This window comes from Oreochromis niloticus, linkage group LG17 (genome assembly GCF_001858045.2).
Source record: "Oreochromis niloticus isolate F11D_XX linkage group LG17, O_niloticus_UMD_NMBU, whole genome shotgun sequence".
NCBI lineage: Eukaryota > Metazoa > Chordata > Actinopteri > Cichliformes > Cichlidae > Oreochromis > Oreochromis niloticus.
Genome location: NC_031981.2, coordinates 22,466,393 through 22,489,791, shown reverse-complemented (window position 1 = coordinate 22,489,791; position 23,399 = coordinate 22,466,393). Strand labels below are relative to the sequence as shown.

The following is a 23,399-nucleotide window of genomic DNA, read 5'->3' as shown; positions in this document are numbered from 1 at the left end:
CTCATTCAGCATCAGCATTGAGAGTACTTCTCTGATCCTTCAGTGTTATTCATACTTGTTATGGAAATTTAATTAAAAAAAGTCTACAGACACAATGAGCAGTAGTTAACACCTTTAAATCACAAGCATGGTTGAGTGAGAGAGACATTCATCGGGACACAGGGACAGTGTGGACAGTGTTACAGGCCTTCTCTGGGGTCTATTTTATACAGAAAAGTAGAGACAGGAGACATGACTTGTGTTTAGTCTGCAGGCTATTCCTTGTCTGTTTTATTAAACAGAATTTCACACCAGAACCAGAACGAGTATCTTTGAACAGAGGCAGTGGCTTATAACACCAACTGTCTGTCATCTATAATCCAGTTTTGAGATCCCTTCCCAGACGCCTTAGTGCCCACTCACATCCTGGACCTTTTGACCTAAGGAAAATCGCATAATAGGGAGGTGCTAGGTTTCACAATGAGTTCACCCGAAACCTTGGCTGATTGTGACCCACACCCGTTTTCGTGCCTTGGCTCGTGTGATTAGGTAAAGGATCAATAGGGGGTCCATGTCCCTCTTGGGGGGACACTCCCATAGGGCTTAAAATCTGGGACTCTCCATCATTTGAACTTAGAACCAAAAAAGCTTCTTGGATGAGAGGTGAAACGTCTTCATGCAACTTAAAGAAGTCCAGACACTTTTCTTTCCAGCTTCCTTTGACCACGTGTGGAATTCTCCCCCACAGCAACAAAGTTGAAGCTAAATGCTCTTCCACATGTTTACCTTTAAATAACCTAAAAGAGACATTACTTAAACATATGACCAATACATAAAATAAATTTCCAGTACATACTCTATCTGCATGAATTTATATCATAAGCTTGATGTTGCATTTGAGGAACAGGATTTTAAATTTGATTCTGGATTTAACAGGGAGCCAGTAAAGAGAAGGTTTAGGGTTAGGGGGTTAGGTGTAACAGTCTGCAGAAGCAGACTGTGTGGGAGTGAAAAGGAGGACCCAAGTGCAAACACGGAAGGAGACGAAACTGGGTTTAAACAAAAAGCGAGCTGTTTATTGTGTCTGATAACATGAGTACAAAAAACAAAGCAAAGCAAACAGGGCGAAAACTAAACTAAAACCTGAACTGTGGTAACTATAATAACAGACATGAACATGATTCTGACCAGGAACATGTGAAAAACTTTGATGAGGAAGAAACAAGAACATGAGACATGAACACGACCTGAACAGAATCATGAAGCACATAGAACTTAATATGACATGGTGGGAGGAAACAGACAATCTGACAAAGACTGAATTAAAACACATATACTAAATACCCACAGGAGGCGATTAGGGAAAGTGGAAACACATGGGGAAACAGCTGATTAGAATAAACATAATGACACGATGGGGGAAGTAAAACTAAACACATCAAACATGGACTTTTCAAACCAGATTCTTCAAAATACAACAGGAAACATGGAGAGACGTAGACATAACAACACCAGCTAGACAATAGCTGTGTCCGAATTCAGGGGAAGGATGCTCCGAAGTACGTATTTGGAGGCAATGATGTCACAGCAACGCAACGAAGGCTGTCTGAATTCAAAGAGTCCTTCAAATGTGGCAACAAATGCATCTTACTTTTCCCCGATTTTGAAAGATGGCTGTGTCCACATTCAGGGGAAGGATGCTTCAATGCCATATTTGGAGGCAATGATGCCACAGCGAAGCGACGAAGGCTGTCTGAATTCAAAGAGTACTCCAAATGTGGCGACAAATGTGTCCTACCACCTTCGTCACTTCACCTCCGGATGAAATCCAATGATTTAAGTCTACTACTTGTAGCGATAAAGCAGCTGGCTTCTTCTCAAGCACTTCTAAAGACACCACTTTCAGATCACTGTTTTTATATTATCTGTCTGTCTTTCTTGCTAACTTTTGGTCTGATCGTGGAGTTATTTAATTTTGGAAGACTGGGACATTTCCATTTAAATCCTTTCCAGCTGTGTCACTGTGACTGCTGCAACCTAAAACAGTTCATCAAGTCTTCTAGCTAACACCAGGTTTTGTTTTTAGTCTGTGTGCTAACTGCTTGCTGTACATGGCATAATTTTACTCTGTCTTCAACCCAGCCATGGCACTTGTATGAGATTACAAAAATCGAGGGGTGCATGACCAGCTCATAAAACACCAAAGAGTGACTGGTGCCAACAGCTGTGATGTCACTGTTGGCGTGTCCATAGTTCACAAGGTCAAAAACAAAAGGTCTGGTCCTGCTACCACCAGCCAAGTGACCATCTTAGCTGAGCCATCAGTCCTAATGAAGAAGACCAAGGGTCATTGTACCTTCTGCAGTTCAGGTACTTGTGTGAAGGACACTGTTCCAATTACTCTCCAGCTGGTCGAAAAACATACTTCTGCCTCTACAGAAGTCATGTTGAGACTAATGACTTAAAAAAAACAAACAAAAGGCCAGTCAGAAACTCAAAGAAGAGTTTTTGTGCCTCAAGGACAGTCTGCTGGATATGAGAGAACAGTGTGTCATCTCCAGTCTGCCATCTCCCCCCCATTTTTGGGAAGTTCAGCCATATTCATCTTCATCAACACCAGCACTGCAACTCGAAAACTAAATTATAAAAAGAACTAAAAATTCCAAGTAAATATAAAAATCTATGATTGTCAAAAAACCTAAAAGGTTAAGCAAGTATAATTAGACCATCATGACAGAAACAGGAAATTAAAAGATTCTAATTGGATATTTGACTTCTGTGGACTGTAAAGCCTCAGTATATAAAAAAAAGCTACTTTCAGCTTATTTACAAGATGTCACCAAAGCAGGTGGCTCCACATGATTGATTTGACAGATTTTTACTCAGGTAGCCTCCTGGTACAATCCCAGAGGGATTTGTGTTTTGTCGTGGGATCACACTGTGATCTTTCATTTGTTAGCCAAATATGTAAAAGATGTAGCATCAATATATTAAAAGATAATTATTACTTATAATATAATATAAAGATATTTATGACTTATAATAATTATTATGACTGATCTTCATTTGTTGCCAGCTAAGCCTACTTGTGTTTAGCAAAGCACTTATATGCTTAACAGTTAAATGTAGTACTTAGCAACTAAGCTATAAGGTCAAATTTATCAACAGACTGTCGCACAGTCAGTGTCATCTACTGACAAGTATGTCTGACAGCTGCACATCACATCAGTAAGTTATCGTTTTAATTACTTTAAAAACAATAATGGCAGAAAAAACATTAACGAGACAACAAGCTCATATTTGTCTCCTAAATTTAAAATAAACAGCTGTTGCTGTTGTGTCTGTTGCCTTTATGGGCACAGAGGAGCCTCACTGTTTCTTTTATTATCATTTCTGTAGGTTTAAATCTCTTAGGTCAACGTGATGTCCTTAGTTTGAATTTCCCCACTGTAGTTTTACAAAGTAATGATCAAACAAAATCTTCCATAAGGCTCTCAAAAGGCTAGACACAGCTTTAATGTTCAGTGTTCTAGATATCATGACGCTACAGTCTACTCTCACAGAGGTGTTCTATGGATCAACAGCATGACTTATTAATAAATCAGACTGGCAGATAGGTTCTTTTACATTTTGAGAGATGCCAGTTGAGTCTAATAGTAAGTTAAATGCAGAGTTGAGGCTGTCATTTTTTGCATCTACATGGACGTTAAAATCATCTGAGCGGAGTACTAGATCAGATAAAATGTCTGAGAAATCAGACAGAAAATCAGATTTGAGTTTTCCAACTAGGATGTAGAAGGCTAAATGACAGGCTTTCAAGTGAATTCAAACTTTAACTGGCTCTTTGGTGGAGTGTCTATATGACTGCAGAGATAATGTAGGATGACAGAACAGCAGTGCAGATACACTGACGATACTCTGTTCGATTCAGGGAACACATGGGGGTGATGGTGGACTCTACACTGGCAATGGCAACTTTATTTTTATAGCGAATGTCATTACAATGTCCTTAACACAGAAGATAAAAACATAAAAACCCATGTTGGTTGATAATGCCTTGGAAACAGTGGAAACAGCAACTTGTAATAAAGCAAAGCAAAGCAAAACAAAATTAAAAAAAATATTTTCAACCTTCTTTTAAATATGCACAGATGGAATAGATTTTTTTGTTAGCAGGCAGCTTATTAAAAAACAAAAAAACAAAAACAAAATAAAAATAACTGAAATTACCCTCAAAGACTTGGGAACACTTAAAAGATCTGCACCTGATGACTGAGGTGTAAAGAGTGATCAAGTCAAAGATACATTGGATTTTACTGGGTAAAAATGTCCATGTACCTGTATTGACTCTGGCTGCTGCATTTATCTTTGTTCCGGGTTTTTGTCCCAATCTTTTAAGTTTGTTGTTCTTAGTCCTTTGTTAAGAGTTTTCTTATTCATTATTTTTTTATTATCTTGTAATGTTTTGGCTCATTACAAGAACATAAATTTAGTTTATAGTTTTTTGGTGGGTTATATTATTTTCCTTGAGTTCTAGTTGTCCTGCCTCAAAGCCTTCCTCTTGTTTTGTTGTGAAGTCTCCTTATGTTTGGTATTTAGTTGTATCCTATTTCATTTTGCTAAGTCTCTTGTCTCGTGTTTGTTGTGTATCTTCTCTTCCCCTTGTCACGTTAATTAGATTCTGCCTAAATAGGTCAATTTTTGTTTAGTTGAATCTTTTCTCCTGAGTCTGTATTCTGGGTCTGCACTTTTCACTTATATACTCATTCAATAGAATTTTCAATGAACTAAAATCATCCTACTAATTCGGATAATGTGGCAAACAGGGCATTTCAATAATCTTGTCTGATTGACATGAGAGCATGGATGAATTTCTCAATTTGTGATAGGAATTTTCTTTTCTTTTTGTTTTTCTTTTTTTAAATCCTGTGCTGTCTGGTAGCTTTTGAATTATGACCTGAATGCACTGTTGTGCCAAACACATTTTGCTTTTCCTGCTGATTAGACCAAACACTTTACTAGCGTTTAGATATGATGAGAGCCGATTAAGAACCTGACCTATCAAACCAACTGCCATGATGCGTTTAAATTAGAATGTATAAAGCAGCAGTGAGATCAAGCAGAAATATAACCAAAACACACCAATGAATCAGTATTGAGCCTTGGGTCATTGATGACTTTAATAAAAGCTGTTACAGACTGTGAGATGAAAGGTATTGATTAAGGTGTTTGTATAGTTTATTTTTTCAGATTTTGCTGAGAAATGAAATGGATACAAGTGAGTTTATAATTATAAACTACAAATTGATTATTTTTGTTAAGTAGCAATATGATTACAGCACATTTGTGAGAAATATTATCTACAATGTGTCTGAGAGTGGAACTGTTCTCAAAGCAGTTAACTGCATCACAGTCAGTCAACTGCTCTTCTTCTCATCTTACTGTCAGTCACAGTTGGATGAACCTCTTCTCTCTACTCCACTTACAAGTAACATGGCCAAGTTCACATATTTTTACACTGTTGTGTGCTGTTGCTGCTTCAACTAATCTGGATCACCAGGACACAGCTCATCCACGCTCAGCACACAAATAATCCTGTTTTACCTTAATGTTTACCACCTGTAGAAAAAAAACAGAGGTTAATATGCATTGGTGTGAGGAAGCTCAGACACCAGCAAAAATGTGTAGAATTAACACTTCAAAGTCAGTCAAGTCCACAGTGGAAATAACCTGCTGAAAGTCGTGAATGGTTCATTACAACAGACACTTAAGTGATGGATTTCCTGCTGTTCCACTGAAACAAAGACTCTGTGTGTTGATGAACGCCTCATCTGTTTCTGAAATATTAACTAATAGGGGGCTGTCACCAAACAGATATATTCAGTGAATATGCTGCTGTATAAAGTCCACATGATTACTAAATGATAGTTCTCTCAAATTAAAGCCAGTGCTTCACAGCCTTCAGTCAGACCCATCTCAGAATGCTGACACTGATGAAACTGATCACTGATTACTAAAACAAATAAAACAAAAGAAACAAAAGCTGTGTGAGATCAGATGTGATACTCCCACAGTTTAATGAATGAGGATCACTGTCTCTATAAATGCTGTATATAAAGGCTATCAGTTGAAATCTAGCTATATTTCCAATAGACATGAACAGAACAACAGCAATTGTGTTATATGAACATCAAACATGACAAGAGAAGTTTTTGTTGATTTGCCTGTCAACCATTTTCCCCTTACCAATTTACTGAAAAAAACAAAAAACAAAAAAAACAAAAAAACAACAAAAAAAAAACAGCCACTGAGAAAGATTCAGGTTCACAGGAAACATCGTATTGTCAAACCCTCTACTAACCTTAGACACTCTAGTCTGTAGTGTGGACTCTTCATAAGCTCAGTCAGCTGCTTCACATCTGTATCATGCAGGTTGTTTTCACTCAGGTCAAGATGTTTCAAATCTGAGGTTTTGGACTTCAGTGCCAAGACCAGAGCACCACAGCTTATTTCTGACAAACTGCAGTTGATCAGGCTAAATACAGAAAAAAAAAATCATTCTGATAAAACCATTAATAAGCTCAATATTGCCATGTTGAACACTACCAGATCAGGGCACACAGACCAGAAAACACAGATCAACTCAGCATTACCATGATGAGCTGATCTGTGGAAAACATTAAAAGACGATTTACAGCTTTACAAAGGGATTACGTATATACATAAATTTAAGGATTTACAGCAGTAACAGTAAATGAACAGACCTGAGAGTCTCCAGTCTGCAATACGGACTCTCCAGAAATCCACAAAGCTGTTTCACTCCTGAATCCTGCAGATTGTTTCCACTCAGGTCTAGATGTTTCAGATGGGAGGGGTTGGACTTAAGCGCAGAGACTAGAGCAGCACATCTGATCTCTGACAAACCACAGTGCATCAATCTGAATAAAGATTAAAACAAGTAAATAGATTCACTGATAATCTGACCAATGTGTTCAGGTGTTAAATCTACATTTCAACAATACCATATCCTAACCAATGGGCTTTTCTCTAAAATGTTTAGATTCATTTGTACTCCTGCTATTATTTAGGTCAACATCATGTCAGCCTTCTACACACATCATCCAAATGTATGTTTTTACCAACCAAAACACATCACTGATGATCTATCAATATGTTAAACATGTCACTATTTCTATGTGTTGCCAAGAACATCTTTACTTTTTTATCTTTTATTTTCAGTATTTTTTACATGTCCATGTTTGGGCATGTGTTTTGCTGCAATATGAAAAAACAATTGTTTCAAAAGAAAAGATATGGAAATATGTCAAGTTTTTAAATTATTTTCCCCTCCCTGAGCCTGGTTCTGCTGGGGGTTTCTTCCTGTTAAAAGGGAGTTATTCCTTCCCATGCCACCAAAGTGCTTGCTCATAGGGTTGTTGGGTTTCTCTCTGTATGTATTATTGTAATAATAATAATAACTTTATATATAATGCACTTTCAAACAAAGTGCTGAACAGCTAATTGAAGATAAAAAGGATAAATAAATTTAAAAAGATTAATAAGGTAGGGTCTACCTTACAATTTAAAGTCCCTTGAGGCAAATGTTGTGATTTGGCGCTGTATAAATAAAACTGAAGTCCTCTATAAAGCTAGAACCTGTTACTATTCATCACTGATTGAAGAAAATAAGAACAATCCAAGGTTTCTCTTCAGCACTGTAGTCAGGCTGACAAAAAGTCAGAGCTCTGTTGAGCCAAGCATTCATGTTTGCCTACTGGTGGTGGTCAGAGGGCCCGGTGGCGCCAGTGTCCGGCAGCCTCGCCTCTGTCAGTGCGCCCCAGGGCAGCTGTGGCTACAGCGTAGCTTGCCATTGCCAGTGTGTGAATGTGTGCGTGAATGGGTGAATTGACTGAATGTAGTGTAAAGCGCTTTGGGGTCCTTAGGGACTGAGTAAAGCGCTATACAAATGCAGGCCATTTACCATTTTTACCATTTAACATTAACTAGTAATCACTCCATGATTTTCTTCACAGATAGTTTTCAGATCTTGAGAGTACTATTAATACTTATTTACGCTCTCCCATTGATCTTACTGATTTCATTTCAGTGATCACTTCCTCCAAACCATCAGTGTGTCTTTTAGACCCCATTTTTACAACACTGTTTAAAGAAATCATACCATTAATTAATGTTTCAATATTAAATATCATCAACTTATCTTTATTACCGGGTTATGTACTTCAGGCTTTCAAGTTGTTTTAATTAAATGTTACTCAAACAGCCATCACTTGACCCAACTTTCTTAGCTAATTATAGGCCAATCTTCAACCTTCCTTTGACTCTAAAAATCTTGAAAGAGTAGTTGTCAAACAGCTAACAGATCATCTGCAGAAGAATGGCTTATTTGAAGAGTTTCAGTCAGGTTTCAGAGCTCATCAGCTTTAGTGATGGTTATAAATGACCTTCTGGCCTCTGACAGTGAACTCATCTCTGTGCTTGTCCTGCCAGACCTTAGTGCAGTGTTCGATACTGCTGACCATAACATTTTATTACAGGGATTAGGGCATGCTGTAGGAATATAGGTACTGTGCTTTTATGTATAACAGGAGTTAATTATGCTGCTCTCATAGGAAACAAATGTGTAGATGTGCACAGCTGTTCTTCAGCCTGTAGAAACCATTATATAGCTGTTTCATATGGACCAGAACTAACTAGTTTTTGAAAAAAATTTTTTTAGAATAGAACAGAATAGCTTAATTTTTATAGTAACCAGTACAACAAAATTAAAAGTGTCAACTCCATCAGTGTACACTCATTAGAAAAACATTGCGCCCTTCACTAATTGCGCAAACAGACTAATGTTATTGCTTTGTTGACTGTGTTTATTGTTATTGGGTAAAAGCTGAAGTTAGTACTGAAGTCAGTGGTATTGAAAGTAGCCGTACATAATGTTACATCTGTGAGATGATTATAAGTAATTGTTTCTCTAATGGTTAAAATTTTATTTGTCAAGAAATTCATGAAGTCATTACTAGTTAACTTTAGAGGAATGGCTGTCTCAACAGAGCTCTGACCTTTTGTCAGCCTGGCTACAGTGCTGAAGAGAAACCTAGGGTTGTTCTTATTTTCTTCAATCAGTGATGAATAATAAGATACTCTAACTTTATGGAGCTTTTTCAGCAAACAATTTTTCAAGGCTAAACAATGATCTTCTAATCAATCTCTGTGGGCGTAGGGAACAGCATTAGATTGCTGCATTTGTGTTAAGGATTCTCCTGCATCGTATGTGCTGGATAAACAGAAGTCAATTAAATTACATTCAATACTCTCTCCCACTCCACGTAGCTGGAGTCAGGTTATAAGGCAACTTCAAGTCACTGAAATATCTTCATAAATAACAACACTCTTGCTTAACTGACCTCAGAGTCTCCAGTCTACAGTTTGGACTCTCCAGAGCAGTAAATAGCAGCTTCACGTCTGAATCCTGCAGATCACAGTTTTTCTTCAGGTGAAGTTCTCTCAGATGGGAAGGGTTGGACTTCAGAGCTGAGGCCACAATTTCACAGTGACCCTCTGGGTGTGCGTAGTGCCCACAACCAGAAAGTCTGTCATGACACGCATGTTACAAAACACGTTATTAGAAAAAGAACACTTTTTACTTTACTTACTACTTTAGTGTGTACCATTTTTAGCATTTCAGCTGACTTCAGTGCTTACTCTCAATCATCGGAAAGTTTCAAGATGCCAAAACCACAAAAAAATACCATCACAACTAAGGCAGAACGTGGAAAACAGCAAGACAAAGATGGAGGTACAGCTAGCAAAGCTAACAGAGCACAAGGCACAGGCAGCCATGGTCGATAATGGCTATGAACCGTTGAACATCCTCTTGGCAATCCGACAAATGAACAAAACAATGACTGACCGATTCAAAATGCTGGAGACAACTTTGGCAACTAAACAGGCAACCTTATTAAGCCTGGGAAATTGAAAACCGAAATTGAAGATGCCAAAGCTAGCCTAGACCACCAACTCACAAATTTTGAGCAAGCATATATATAAATGCATGCAGAGAATGAAGAGTTAGGCTTTAAAGTGACCGACCTTGAAGCCCGCTCCAGACATGAGAATGTGAGAATTGTAGGCCTGTCTGAGAAGATCGAGGGCATACGCCTGACACAATTCCTGACTGAGTTTCTGCCCGAGCTGTTGGGGGCTAGAAGTTTCCTCAAGCCAGTCGAGGTGGACTGAGCTCATTGCATTGGAACTCAACCATCAGATGGGAACGCACGGCAGTGCGTTATGATCACTCGGATCCATCACTTCCAGACAAAAGAAAAAATATTGCAGCTGGCCAGCAGCTCCCTCTAAATTATAAAGGCAGGTCAATCCACATCTTCCTGACTTCCTGGCGGAGATGATGAGGGAGGGGCAGGCATTTGAGAAGGTCCAAAAGAGGCTCAAAGAGGCTGGCGCATGGGTTGGCTTTGCCTACCCGGCTTGGTTACGGGTCACTTTGAATGACTCACAGAAGATATTCTCTACTCCAACAGAAGGCTATGGCTTCTGGTGAGACTGTGTCCTGAATGTGTAATCCATTCCACCTGGTATACGTTTTGTGGGACATGGCTCTTCAAGGTACAATTGCACAGGTCAAAATTTTCTCAAGACTGCATCTGTTGATGTACTTTATTAGAGAGGAAGCAGCGGAGCCTTGTGTTAGTATAGTGCAGGGGTCTGCAACCTTTTACACCCAAAGAGCCACTTGGACCCGGTTTCCACGCAAAAGAAAACACTGGGAGCCGCAAATACTTTTTGACATCTAAAATGAAGATAACACTGTATATATTGTTTTTTACCTTTGTGTGAACAACTAAGGTGTGCTGCTTATGAAATCCATGAAGTGCTACAGAGAAAATTACATTTTATTTATGTAATCAACACATTTTGAACTCTTAAAGAAATATAACAAAAGCAAAGACACCCAGCTGAACTAAAATGATCCATGTAGCAAACAAAAACTGTTGTGAGCCGCCTCCCTTATATCTCCTTTGGGCTTTTGGAGCCTTGACCTGACTTTTAAAAAATAATTGGTAAAAAAGCTCTATGCTGCTGAAAAATTAAAAATAGATATTTGCAAAATTCTGCCTAAATATGTATTTTACCTGGTTAATGCGTGCGGCGGGGGCGTGGTCTGCAGCACCTGAGCGGCACCCGCAATCACGCCTCGCCGCCTTAAAGTCTGTGCTCTCTCTGCTGTTGTTGTTGGTGGTGTGTGTCGGGCTGTGAGCTGCGAAGCTACAGCCGGCTGTATGCGTACAGCAACCGTGTGTGAAAAGTGCTCAATAAAGAGATGCTGAAAAGCGTGTTCATGCAAACATCGTCGGGTCTGCCATGGTATGTTTACAATGGGACTTCTGCAACTGAACCTCTGCTCACAGCGTCTGCTAATCGGTGCTGTGCGAAGTCAGTTTACGCAGGACTGTAAGCTGTCATCTGTCGTCTGTGAGGCGTGAGCAGTGTTTGTCTTTAACATAGTTCACGGTGGAGCTGCTGACATAATGTGGATCCGAAGATCCATAATTGGCCTACCTGGGGTTGAAAGTCTCGATAAATGCATGGTGTTTCGGCGGGAATACCGGCTTCCGCGAGTGCGACGCTTATATTGAGCGAAGAAAAAAATAATAGAATATAATTTTATATTTATATTTCAATATCACAATACTCTTCCAATTTAGAACTACAAGTTTAAAAGAACTAACATAAATAAAATACACTTCAGCTAAATTCTTCTAATTCATTTTCCCAAACCACGCGGAGCCGCACTATAAGGACTAAAGAGCCGCATGCGGCTTCGGAGCCGCAGGTTGCCGACCCCTGGTATAGTGGGACTGTTGGTTAATCTCCCCTATGGTCCGGCTGCCTCTGAACAAATATGTTGGGTTCATGCTCTTACTTTTTTTGCAAAAGTGGGACTGGGGATGGGGGAAACTTTTCTGGTCTGGATGTTTTTTCTTATGTTTTTATCAATGTTTGGCTGGGCTATTATATGTTTATTTTGTTGTTGAACTAGATAAGTGTGCATCCTACAGTCTCTCAGTGAGGTTCCCAGCCCACTTCCTGCATTCTAACTAATCAAAGTAGATCATCCCCATTTCGCTGCATCAGGGGACGCAGTGAAATGAGCAATGGGCCCACTCAGCCCATTGCTCTTTGCAATTGCAATTGAACCCCTTGCTGCTTGTATTAGACAACATGCAACCCTTAAACCAATTCATTTAAGCCATTTTTGGGCCTTCTAGCTCAACAAGATCATAATCCTTTTTGATACACGATTCCATAAACTGCCATCTGCCTCATTTTCCTAAATTGACATGGAGATATTGGTACCTGCGCTTTAAATGTAATTTATGCCAAGCTTTATGTTTGTACCATCTCATTTGTATTGTTATATTTTAGTGGGTTTTTCTATAAATTAGCACAATTGGAATAGACAAAGCAAAACAAAACAAACAAAGAAACAAAAGGACATCCCCTGGTGTGCTGCCCCATTTTTCATTGTACTTTTGGAACACCATCTCAGGTGCAAGTGGGTTTGAATTTTGAAAATGTTGATTACTTACCAGAATTACTCAACTGCACAAAGAAGTTAGAGGCTGTAAGCTCTCATATTACTTGCCAAAATTTACATTTAATTTAATCTGTTTTAAAATCAGACTCTGTAGATAAACGTTTTGTAGTCCATTCTAAGTCTCAGGCTTCCTCTGGGTTCTTTCTGTCTACTAGTTTTAATGACTGAAAGATATGGGCAGACCACAGATCCCACGGACTCATTAGTAGTCCAAACAGCTTTGACTAACTAAGGCACCATTTCTTAGCCTTTCATAACACATAAAATGGAATCTGAAATGTAGAATGCTGCCACATTCTGTGTCCAGGGAAGCTGGACTGAAGTGGGGTTTACTTTGTCAGTATCTCAGTCTTTTGGCCCCCACTATCTTTCATTTGCGTCTGATTATTTCAAGATACTAGAGATATATAGAGGACAATAATTTGTTTCTTCTGTACGCATTACCCCTTTATTTTAGCTATGAATTTCTGTCATAATTCAGGGAGAATTTAACATAACATTTCATTACAATTACTATGCTTATCACACACAGACTTCATTTAAATCAGTTCATTCCTATTAAGAGTTTGTTTTTTAAAATTATTTTTACAAATATTTTTGATGATGTGGCAGCAGACTGAAGCACAGACATGGGACTATAGCCAAATACTGTAGACATCCTGGCTGCTGAGGCAGATGATGATGTCTTGGAATTTGAATGAGCAACTAAAGAATGGTGTAGCCACTAGAGATGAGGCAACCACTTTAACCCTTTGAAGCCTAACCTGTCCCTGGCATTAGACAGGTGTTAATACATCTACAGTATACCACCCGTAACATCTGAACTATTTGCTCAACTGAAAGAATTCCAGTGCTTCCTGAAAACATTGATTTTGCAAAAAGAGCAATGAGTGAATGAGTGTCTCCAGATGAAATCGATTGATCTTCAAGCAGATTTGGATCTGAAAGAGCAGTTTGTAAGAACTGACTCTTCCACAACTTTTTTGTATGAGGAAAGCAGCCCTATGCATGTTGAATGTGTTTGCCTCCACACAGAAAAGCGACATAGTTTTCACCATAGTGAACATAATCAAAACTAAATATCATCCCAGGCTCACCACTGAGCACTTCCAAATGTTTATGAGAATGGCCTTGATCAAGCTCAGGTTTTTATATCATTATCCAGGAAAAGGTGGAGCTCAATTCTCCCACTGAGCAAAAATGTGGGGGAGTTGATTAAAACAGGGGAAGAAAGTGAGCCTCTAAAACTGTTTAACTGTTGAGATGTATTCTCTCTCCCATATTCTGGACAGAGATCTCCGATGTTGTTCCCGGGATCTGCTGGAGCCACTCGCCTAGCTTGGGAGTCACCGCACCTAGTGCTCCGATTACCACAGGGACCAGCGTCACCTTCACCCTCCACATCCTCTCGAGCTCTTCTCTGAGCCCTTGGTATTTCTCCAGCTTCTCGTGTTCCTTCTTCCTGATATTGCTGTCATTCGGAACCGCTACATCGATCACTACAACCGTCTTCTTCTGTTTGTCTACCACCACTATGTCCGGTTGGTTAGCCACCACCATTTTGTCCGTCTGCATCTGGAAGTCCCACAGGATCTTAGCTCGGTCATTCTCCATCACCCTTGGGGGCATCTCCCATTTTGACCTCGGGACTTCCAGGTTATACTCGGCACAGATGTTCCTGTACACTATGCCGGCCACTTGGTTATGGCGTTCCATGTATGCCTTGCCTACTAGCATCTTGCACCCTGCTGTTATGTGCTGGATTGTCTCTGGGGCATCTTTACACAGCCTGCACCTGGGGTCTTGCCTGGTGTGATAGACCCCAGCCTCTTTGGATCTTGTACTCAGAGCTTGTTCTTGTGCTGCCATGATTAGTGCCTCTGTGCTGTCTTTCAGTCCAGCTTTATCCAGCCACTGGTAGGATTTCTGGATATCAGCCACCTCCTCTATCTGCCGGTGGTACATACCATGCAGGGGCCTGTCCTTCCATGATGGTTCCTCGCCTTCCTCCTCTTTCTTGGGCTTCCTCCTCTTTCTTGACTGCTCCAGGCCCCGAGCTTGAAGGATAAACCGCCCGCAGGGGCGAGATGGGTGTTTTATTTATATATATATATATATATATATATATATATATATATATATATATATATATATATATATACACATTGCCACTGCAGGGGCTCTTAATCCTTCAGGCTTGGGTCCTCTACCAGAGGCCTGGGAGCTTGAGGGTCCTGTGCAGTATCTTTGCTGTTCCTAGGATTGCACTGTTCTGGACAGAGATCTTGGATGTTGTTCCTGGGATCTGCTTGATCCACCGATGTGCCTATTACCACAGGGACCACTGTTACCTCCACTCTCCACATCTTCTGGAGCTCTTCTCTGAGCCCTTGGTGCTTCTTAGTTTCTCACAGGATCCAAAGGATCTTACCTCAGTCATTCTTGACCACCCTAGGGGGTGTATCCCATTTTGACCTTGGGACAAATGTGCTGGATTGTCTCAGGGGCATCTTTGCACAGCCTGCACCTGGGGTCTTACCTGGTGTGGTAGACCCCAGCCTCTATGGATCTTGTACTCAGAGCTTGTTCCTGTGCCACCATGATTAGTGCCTCTGTACTGTCTCCTCCACTGGTAGGATTTCTGGACGTCAGCCACTTCCTCTATCTGCTATCTGCTGCTATAAAATGTTCATTGGTTGAAAACCCTTTGCTGGCAATCACAGCCTGAAGTCTTGAACTCATGGACATCACCAGATGCTGGGTTTCCTCCTTTTTAATGCTCTGCCAGTCCTTTATTGCAGTGGCTTTCAGTTGCTGTTTGTTTTTGGGCCTTTCTGTCCGAAGCGAAGTCTTCAACAAGTTAAATGCATGCTGAATTGGGCTAAGATCAGGTGACTGACTGGGCCATTCAATAATATTCCACTTCTTTGCTTTAAAAAAAATGCTGAGTTGCTTTGGCTGTATGTTTTGGGTCATTGTCCATCTGTATTATGAAATGCCACGAAATCAGGACAGCTACAAGTACCTGGGAATCCCACGGGAAATTGGGAGCCACGAAGAGGCCAGTAGGAAAGTTACAATTACCAAATATCTGCAGAGGGTAAGGCAAGTCCAGAGGAGTCAGCTGAATGGAAAGAACAAGAGAGTCAGCCTAACCCTGCTGGGATAATAAGCAATCCTACAAGTGGCTGGACAAAGCTGGACTGAAAGACAGCACAGAGGCACTAATCGTGGAGGGATAGGAACAAGCTCTTAGCAGAAGATTCATAGAGGCTGGGGTCTGCCACACCAAGCAAGACCCCATCTGCAGGTTGTGTAAAGATGCCCTTGAGACAATCCAGCAAATAACAGCAGAGTGGAAGATGCTAGCAGGCAGGGCATACATCATAAACGTCATAAACAATATTTATATGTCAGACTAAAGCACACTAGATATCTAGATTAGATAATTACAATATCTGGACCTTTGCTTCAATAACATTTCTGTAACCGGAAGTCTTTTAATTTTAGTTCAATAACCTTGATCTAAAGAATTAAAATTCTAATCTATGCTAATTTATAATGTTAATCATATTTGGACTCACCGAACTATTCTGCAATTCCTCACAGCTGGAATCAGTCTCCGTCGTCCCTCTGCTGATGTGTTGTAACTCATCAGGTCCAACTCCTCCAGAACCTCCTCTGACATCTGCAGCATGTAGGCCAGAGCTGAGCAGTGGATCTCAGACAGTTTCTTCTCTGATCTGTGCTCTGATTTCAGAAACTCTTGGATCTCCTGATGCACTGAGAGGTCATTCATCTCCATTAGACAGTGAAAAATGTTGATGCTTCGGTCAGGAGAGATGTAATTACTGTTCATTTTCTTCAGTGTGTTGTTGATTCGCTGAATGATTTCTGGACTGATCTCTATCTGACCCAGCAGGCCTCTTAAGAGTCTCCGGTTGGACTCCAGAGAGAGGCCATGAAGAAAGCGAACAAATAGGTCAAGGTGGCCAGTTTTACTTTGAAGGGATTTCTCCATGATGCTGCTCAGAAAGACATCCAACGATGAGATGCCCTTTCTCAGGAAATTCTCCACCACCTCTGTCTTCCTGTTGGTGTAACAGTGAAACATGTAGACAGCAGCCAGAAACTCCTGAATGCTCAGATGAACAAAGCAGTAGACTGGTTTCTGGAAGATACCACACTCTCTTTTGAAGATCTCTGTACAAACTCCTGAGTACACCAAGGCCTCTGTGACATCTAGACCACACTGCTCCAGGTCTTCATGGTAGAACAGGATGTTTCCTTTCTCCAAATGTTCAAATGCCAGTCTCCCCAGCTTCAGAAGAACTTCCCTGTCAGCCTGTGTCAGTTTCTCTAGACTCGTCTCATGTCCCTCATGGTACTTATGGTGTTTTGTCTTTGTCTGAACCAGCAGGAAGTGTGAGTACATTTCCGTCAGGGTCTTGGGCAGCTCTCCTCTCTGCTCTGTTGTCATCATGTGTTCCAGAACTGTAGCAGTGATCCAGCAGAAGAGTGGGATTCTGCACATGACATTGAGGCTCCTTGTTGTGTTCATGTGGGAGATGATTCTGCGGGACAGTTCTTCATCACTGAATCTCCTCCTGAAGTAATCCTCCTTCTGGGCATCAGTGAAGCCTCGTACTTCCGTTACCCTGTCCACACATGTAGGAGGGATCTGATTGGCTGCTGCAGGTCTGGAAGTTATCCAGATGAGAGCCGAGGGAAGCAGATTACCCTCGATAAGGTTTGTCAGCAGCTCACCGACTGATGACTTCTGTGTGACATCAGACACGAGCTTTCTGTTGGTGAAATCCATTGAAAGTCTGCTTTCATCCAGGCCGTCACAGATGAACAGAAGTTTACAGACAGCGAGCTGCTCTGCTGTGACCTTTTGTAATGTTGGATGGAAAACATGGAGCAGCTCCAGAAGACTGTACTGCTCATCTCTGATCAGGTTCAGCTCCCTGAATGAAAGCAGAATCACCACACTGATGTCTTGGTTTTCCAAACCTTCTGCCCAGCCCAGAGTGAACTTTTGCACTGAGAAGGTTTTTCCAACACCTGCAACACCTTTCATCACAACTAATCTGATGGGTCTTTGTTGGTCTGTTACTGCTTTAAAGATATCCTGACACCTTATTGGAGTGTCATGGTGGGTTTTCATCTTTGAAGCTGTCTCCGGCTGTCTCATGTCATGGTGGATATGAACTTCTTCATTCTGTTCTTCTGTGATGTAGAGCTCAGTGTAGATCCTGTTGAGGAGGGTCCAAAGTCCTGTTTGATTAGTTCCTTCAGTCACATGTTCACATCTCCTCTTCAGACTGATTTTATGTTCATCTAAAAGCTCTAGCAGAGTAGTATTGGCTGAAAGAAATAAAAACAACAAAACTTACTAGAAGTAAAACTGTTTCATATCTGATGAACATAACAAGAGATCTGGTTTTTGTGGTTTGAGTCCATGAGCACATGGATGTTCAGTCTTACTTTGGCTCTGATTGGCTATCTGCAGTCCAGCTCTGGTTCTGGATCCTTCTCCACACTGGGGACAGGAGGAGTCTCCTGATGAATCAAACTGGTCCGAAAATGAGGAGATGCACTTTTTGCAGAACCAGTGTCCACAGCTGGTAGAGACTGGATCCTTCAAGAAGTCCTGACACAAACCACAACAGGACAGCTGCTCTTCCACACAACTATGACTCCTCTTCTTATTTCTATGGACAATTTTTTAGTGAGAAATTATTCTGATATGCATCATGCACATTAAAATCAGAAATACTAAAATGCCAGATTTAATTAATACTGAAATTCTGGGCCTCCCGATTTGTGTGTGTGTGTGTGTGTGTCTGTGTGGGTCTGTGTCTGTGTTTTATTTTTGTGGTTCTGAGCTCTTCATCTCTGGCACCTTTGCACTAACACTTCTGTTTCATGGAATAATTTTTCTACCTGCTGTGAGGTGATTATCAGCTCAGTTCAGTGGGAACAGTCTTACTTTGTGTTCAAGGGTCCAGGTTCATGACTGAAGACTGGAGGATAATTTTTGGAATGGTCACTCTTCATAGACGGACAGTTGGGTGCTGGAGACTCTGTTCTGTATGTCTGATGCTGACCTCTGGAAACACAAATATAAAATAAATCACCCAATGTTCTTGTGCATGTTTCTGTTGAGTTACTTCTCTCTTAGGGTTTGGTTCATGGGGCTCAAGCTTGTTTTCACAACAGAATGAAACAATCTTAAAAGTAAGCCTAATCTTGTACAGAGGTTAGAGAGGGTGGCTATGTCCTGAATCCAAGCTGGGAGTTGGTTGCAGAGAACAGAAGCCTGAAACCTGAAGGCTCTGCCTCCCCTTCTACTTTTAAATACTCTAGATACCACAAGTAAGCCATGTCACACCATTAGAGCGAAGTGCTCTAATGGTGTGATGCAGCACTATAAGGTCATGGGGCCTAATTATTCAAGACCTTGTATGTGAGTAGAAGGATGAAAAATACTGTCTCAGGGAAAGCATGTATAATGTAAAAAAACAAAAACAAAACACACACACAAAAAAAACAAAAAACTGTCCTAACACTGAACCCTGTGGAACTCCACAGTTAACCTCAGTGTGTTTACATAGTATACCATTTTTTTCTGAATTGGGATTGTATTACTAATGCTCATCAGGTAAAAACAAAGACTTTAGATTCTCTTAAAAAATCTTTGGATCCTCCTACTATCTATGCCCTGAGGTCCAAGGGGTCTTGCAGGATCCCTCAGACCTTAGTATGTACATATCAATAATCCATCAACCAAGCAATGCTACTTTCTGGAGAACTGATTGGTCCATAAGGTGATGATCTCATAACTGTTCATGTCTTATCAAGAACATGATCAAGGCAAGTTCAGCACAATTCACTTACTCAACCTCCACAAACCCCTTTGAAATAACATTGGACGACTGCAACAATGAAAATCATCTGCTCATTTCACAGCAGAAACAGTCCCTTACTTTGTGTCTGAGGGTTCAGGTTCATGACTGAAGACTGGAGGATAATTTTTGGAATGGTCACTCTTTAGAGACAGACAGCTGGGTGCTGGAGACTCTGCTCTGTCCTGCTCTTCCACCAAACCACTCATCTTCAGTTAGTCTGAAAGTGAAACCAGCAACACTGACTGCAAGTGAAAAACAAGAATCATGACAAACATGTTTATAAAAGAGCCAAACACAAGACTGGCAGAACAGGAAATACAACACGCTCTCTCCCTCTTTCTCGAAAGGACTCTCTCGCAAGTTCACTCCAGTCTGTAATGATCCTAGTTCATCTTCCATCTCATAAATTCATAAATTTTTATTTTCTCTTATAACAGCAGAAGAAGAGAAAAGTGGAACTGCTTGTCAACCAAACCTTTATTTTTATCCTTCATCTTTATGTCCATATGGCATCACAAACTCGATTATAAAATTTAACAAAATGACTTTCAGGGTTGCCGTTCCATCTTGAGAAACGGAAACATTATTTTTTGAGACAGAAATGAGTTTTCCTGATTATTCTGACAGCACATACAATAACACTCACCTTTTTTTTTTCCCCGTGCTCTGTGACTGGAAAACCGAATCTTAACTCACTGATTAATTTCTGTGTCCTTCTCACCTGAAGAGAACAGCCCTTCCCCTTTCTATTTACAAGAAGCTGCATGACTACATTTCAGGTGCGTCACAGAGCTCTGAAAACAAAGCTGAGTGAATTTGTAGGTGAGCTGAGTCAGTTCACATTTTTAGTTTCACTTCTACACAGTGAGCTGCACATAATGAACACAAGTGCAAATACTTTAGAGACGAAACGTTCTAATATGATACAGATACAGATGTGATACACAACACCCTGGAATGTTAGAATGAGCAATTGATGGGACTCAGAAAGATGTAAAAATATCAAAATCATATGGATTCTCCTTCACGTCTACCTTATTAATCTGAGCAGCAATGCTGTTTCTGAACAAAAACACACTGAATCCATCACTTATACTTTGCATTCCTTCTGAAAATGAAAAGACTGCATATAATTTGGACCAATATTGATCAATTACCTGCAGAACCTTCCACTCACATTGACAGATTTTAGTCCCACTCAGTCTGTCCATAGTGTTCATTAATTCATGGAGTCAAGACTTGCCTTCAGTAGCATGCAAGTAATCTTTTTACCCTAAAAGCTGCCAATAACTGCAGGTTTACAGGTTAATGAGGAAAAATAAGAGCAGAAAAATATCCTGATGTTTTGAGAGCCGTTTAAACAGTTAAAGGTCCCAAATAGGAAACATCATTGCTTCACAATGACCTCTGTATAGTGCACGACACTGTTTATATACACTTAACATCATGAACCTTTCTGAACTTGTGAAAAATTCCTGCTGAATAAAGATTGTATGAAAGTTTGAAACCTTGAAATGGTGTTCTTAAAATTTGTTGACGTTTTTAACAACAACAACACATTAATGAACATTAATAAAATATAAAATGTAAATATGCCAAATTACATAAAAACTGCTCGTTTACATCTATGGTGAACTTCTGCCGGTTTGCAGAAACATCCAGTTTCGGTTCTTTCATCAATTTAGTACATTTATCTTTCCACCAGGGCAGAGTATTCCCTTTTCATTTATTTTGATTCCTCCTTCTAATGAATAATGCCATAACTTCATTAGAGATATGTATGTACACCATACATATCTTTTTGGTCAATTTATAAACAGTATATCTATTCGTGTTTTAGAACAAGCCATTATTCTAGAGCAGTGATTGTTAACCATGGTAATGGGCCAAAAGCCACACCTTGAGGGCCGCAAAAAATTTTTAGTTTTACACCTGTGGACCGCGAGGGCCACGGGACATCATAAGTCATTAATTGAACACACCAGGGACTACTCTTATCCATGAAAATCTCACTTACAATACAGCTTCCCACCGCTTGGTGGGAGCCGTTTTAATCAGCCTCAATAAGCAAGCAGAAGAAGACACTCTCCCCGCCATTTGCAGTTAGCAAAAGATATGGAGAAGTTCATAAAATGCAAAAATGAAGATGAAAGTGACAACTCCCCTCCCAAAAGGCAAACTTTGTGTGCAAGTACAACCCTGCCAATGAAAAGAGGTTTACTGCTGAAGCAACTTTCAGATTCACTCACAGAATATAAGATTATAATTTTCATTTCCACTTTATTTTAGTTTTATAACAGTTTATTTATTTATTCATTTAGTTAGAAAATTATTTTGAATGTATTTATTTTATCCAATTTCTATTTTCACCTTTTTTCTTGTGTCTTTTGCTGTAGTAAAATTGAATTATTAATTATTTTTGTGTTATTAATCATGACTTGAGCCTTTCAATTTCTACTTGCAATTTGATTTGTTCCATGAATTGTTAACCTGTTTGGCATTTTGTTTTATGTGCAGGTTCACATACACATAATAAATTAATGTCCTTGTGATTATTTTGACAAGATTTTAGCTGTTGAAATGAAGTAGATTTGATTTAGTTATTAAATATAAATCAAACCAAAAGCAACATCAATTTATTCAATACAGTGTTAATATCTGAATGGGCCCCGGGCCACTTTGCAGTGGAAAGGTTACGTAAAAAAGGTTAAGAACCCTGTCCTACAGGACTGTTCTATCAGTAATTTAAAATTAATACAATAATACTGATCCTTGAGGTACTCCACATTCAGTGGAGTCATGATATTGATATGGTACTCCACTGAATGTGTTATCAAAGAGTCTGAAATGTAACATTTCAGCCACCCCTTTAGTGTGCTTGTTGGATGACTGAGATGATGTCACTACAGAGATGAATGCAGTCCACATGGTTGTCACTGCCCTATGCACTGCCAAGAAGACTGTCCTCATGAAATGAAAAAATAAAAGTAATCTGAATTCTAGCCAATATAGAGTCCGTCTGATAGAACATATTAGTCTTGTTACACACTCTGCTGCCACATTTGATCAATCTGTCTGGGCTACTTTGATCAGCTCCATCACTCAGTTGGGGTGGGGGGTTGTGGTTTGTCCTCCCTACATTACCGGTATTGTAGTTGATGTGGGGGTGGGTACGGGCTTGGGGTGTCTGGGGCTTTCCTAAGCAGGGCCGTGCAGATGTTGGAAGGGGCGGGTGCTCAAAGTTAAAAAGGGGCACATGGAACCAGGCTAAATAACAACAACCCACATTCATCAAGAAACTAATATGGAATCGCAACGGACTATATCACTATCATCAGGTGGGGACAATGGAAAGCAAACATAACCTGTGTTTTACCTGATGGGGTACAATGTTGCTGTTGAGGGGATGCTGCTGCTCCTGCTGCTGATAGTGCCGGATGGCAGGGCTGTGTTGATCTGAGACTGTAGACATTAAACTAGTCCATAGGATAGATGTTAGCTGATTAAAGAAGTGTCATGAGATAATAATGACACAGATGAAAAAAAACTGTGGGAAATAAACTGAAACCGGAATATTAGTAGGGCTAAAGAAAGGGTTTGCCGTGAAGGTTAAAAATTTAACAAAAAATATACACATAAAACACACAAACACACACACATGCACACAGTGAAATTTTATACCTTCTCCAGAATATTGCATATACTATAGCCACAAGTTTGCATTACGGTGCTGATTCAGAATCCTTCCCTTATTATTTATTCCTAGTGCTATAATAATAAAGTAATAAGAAAAAAAAAATACATATAAAATAATGTATTTATGATGATTCAGTTGACTATGGTTGACTATCCACTCTATGCAAGGCAGAAAGCTT

General features: G+C 40.0%; 1 protein-coding gene across 3 annotated transcripts; it reads right to left on the bottom strand.

Annotated features, from left to right (window-relative positions):
- Nucleotides 1–1,076: 1,076 nt before the first annotated feature.
- On the bottom strand, nt 1,077–23,391 carry LOC100697526 (protein NLRC3-like). Of its 3 annotated transcripts, none has more exons than XM_025899410.1 (9): nt 22,901–23,391; nt 19,603–19,766; nt 18,606–18,725; nt 18,101–18,327; nt 16,195–17,980; nt 9,399–9,584; nt 6,744–6,917; nt 6,341–6,514; nt 1,077–5,598 (listed from the first exon to the last, which is right to left on the bottom strand). In XM_025899410.1, exons 2-9 carry the CDS (start codon nt 19,728–19,730, stop codon nt 5,592–5,594), a joined length of 2,802 nt encoding a protein of 933 aa, XP_025755195.1. In that variant the 5' UTR covers nt 19,731–19,766; nt 22,901–23,391; the 3' UTR covers nt 1,077–5,591. The 3 variants fall into 3 exon arrangements, with proteins under 3 accessions (XP_025755195.1, XP_019202001.1, XP_005475789.1); XM_005475732.3 differs by lacking the exon at nt 22,901–23,391 and adding an exon at nt 20,171–20,571 and having other exon boundaries at nt 1,078–5,598; XM_019346456.2 differs by lacking the exons at nt 9,399–9,584; nt 22,901–23,391 and adding an exon at nt 20,171–20,572.
- Nucleotides 23,392–23,399: the final 8 nt, after the last annotated feature.

What these genes read in the sequence shown, in the direction of transcription:
- LOC100697526 (XM_025899410.1), bottom strand. Translation starts at nt 19,730, where the DNA reads ATGAGTGGTTTGGTGGAAGAGCAGGACAGAGCAGAGTCTCCAGCACCC. An exon ending in GATAGCCAATCAGAGCCAAA is followed by an intron (nt 17,981 to 18,100) that starts GTAAGACTGAAC and finishes TATTTCTTTCAG; the next exon opens with CCAATACTACTCTGCTAGAG. An exon ending in AGGAATTGCAGAATAGTTCG is followed by an intron (nt 9,585 to 16,194) that starts GTGAGTCCAAAT and finishes GTGTCATGACAG; the next exon opens with ACTTTCTGGTTGTGGGCACT.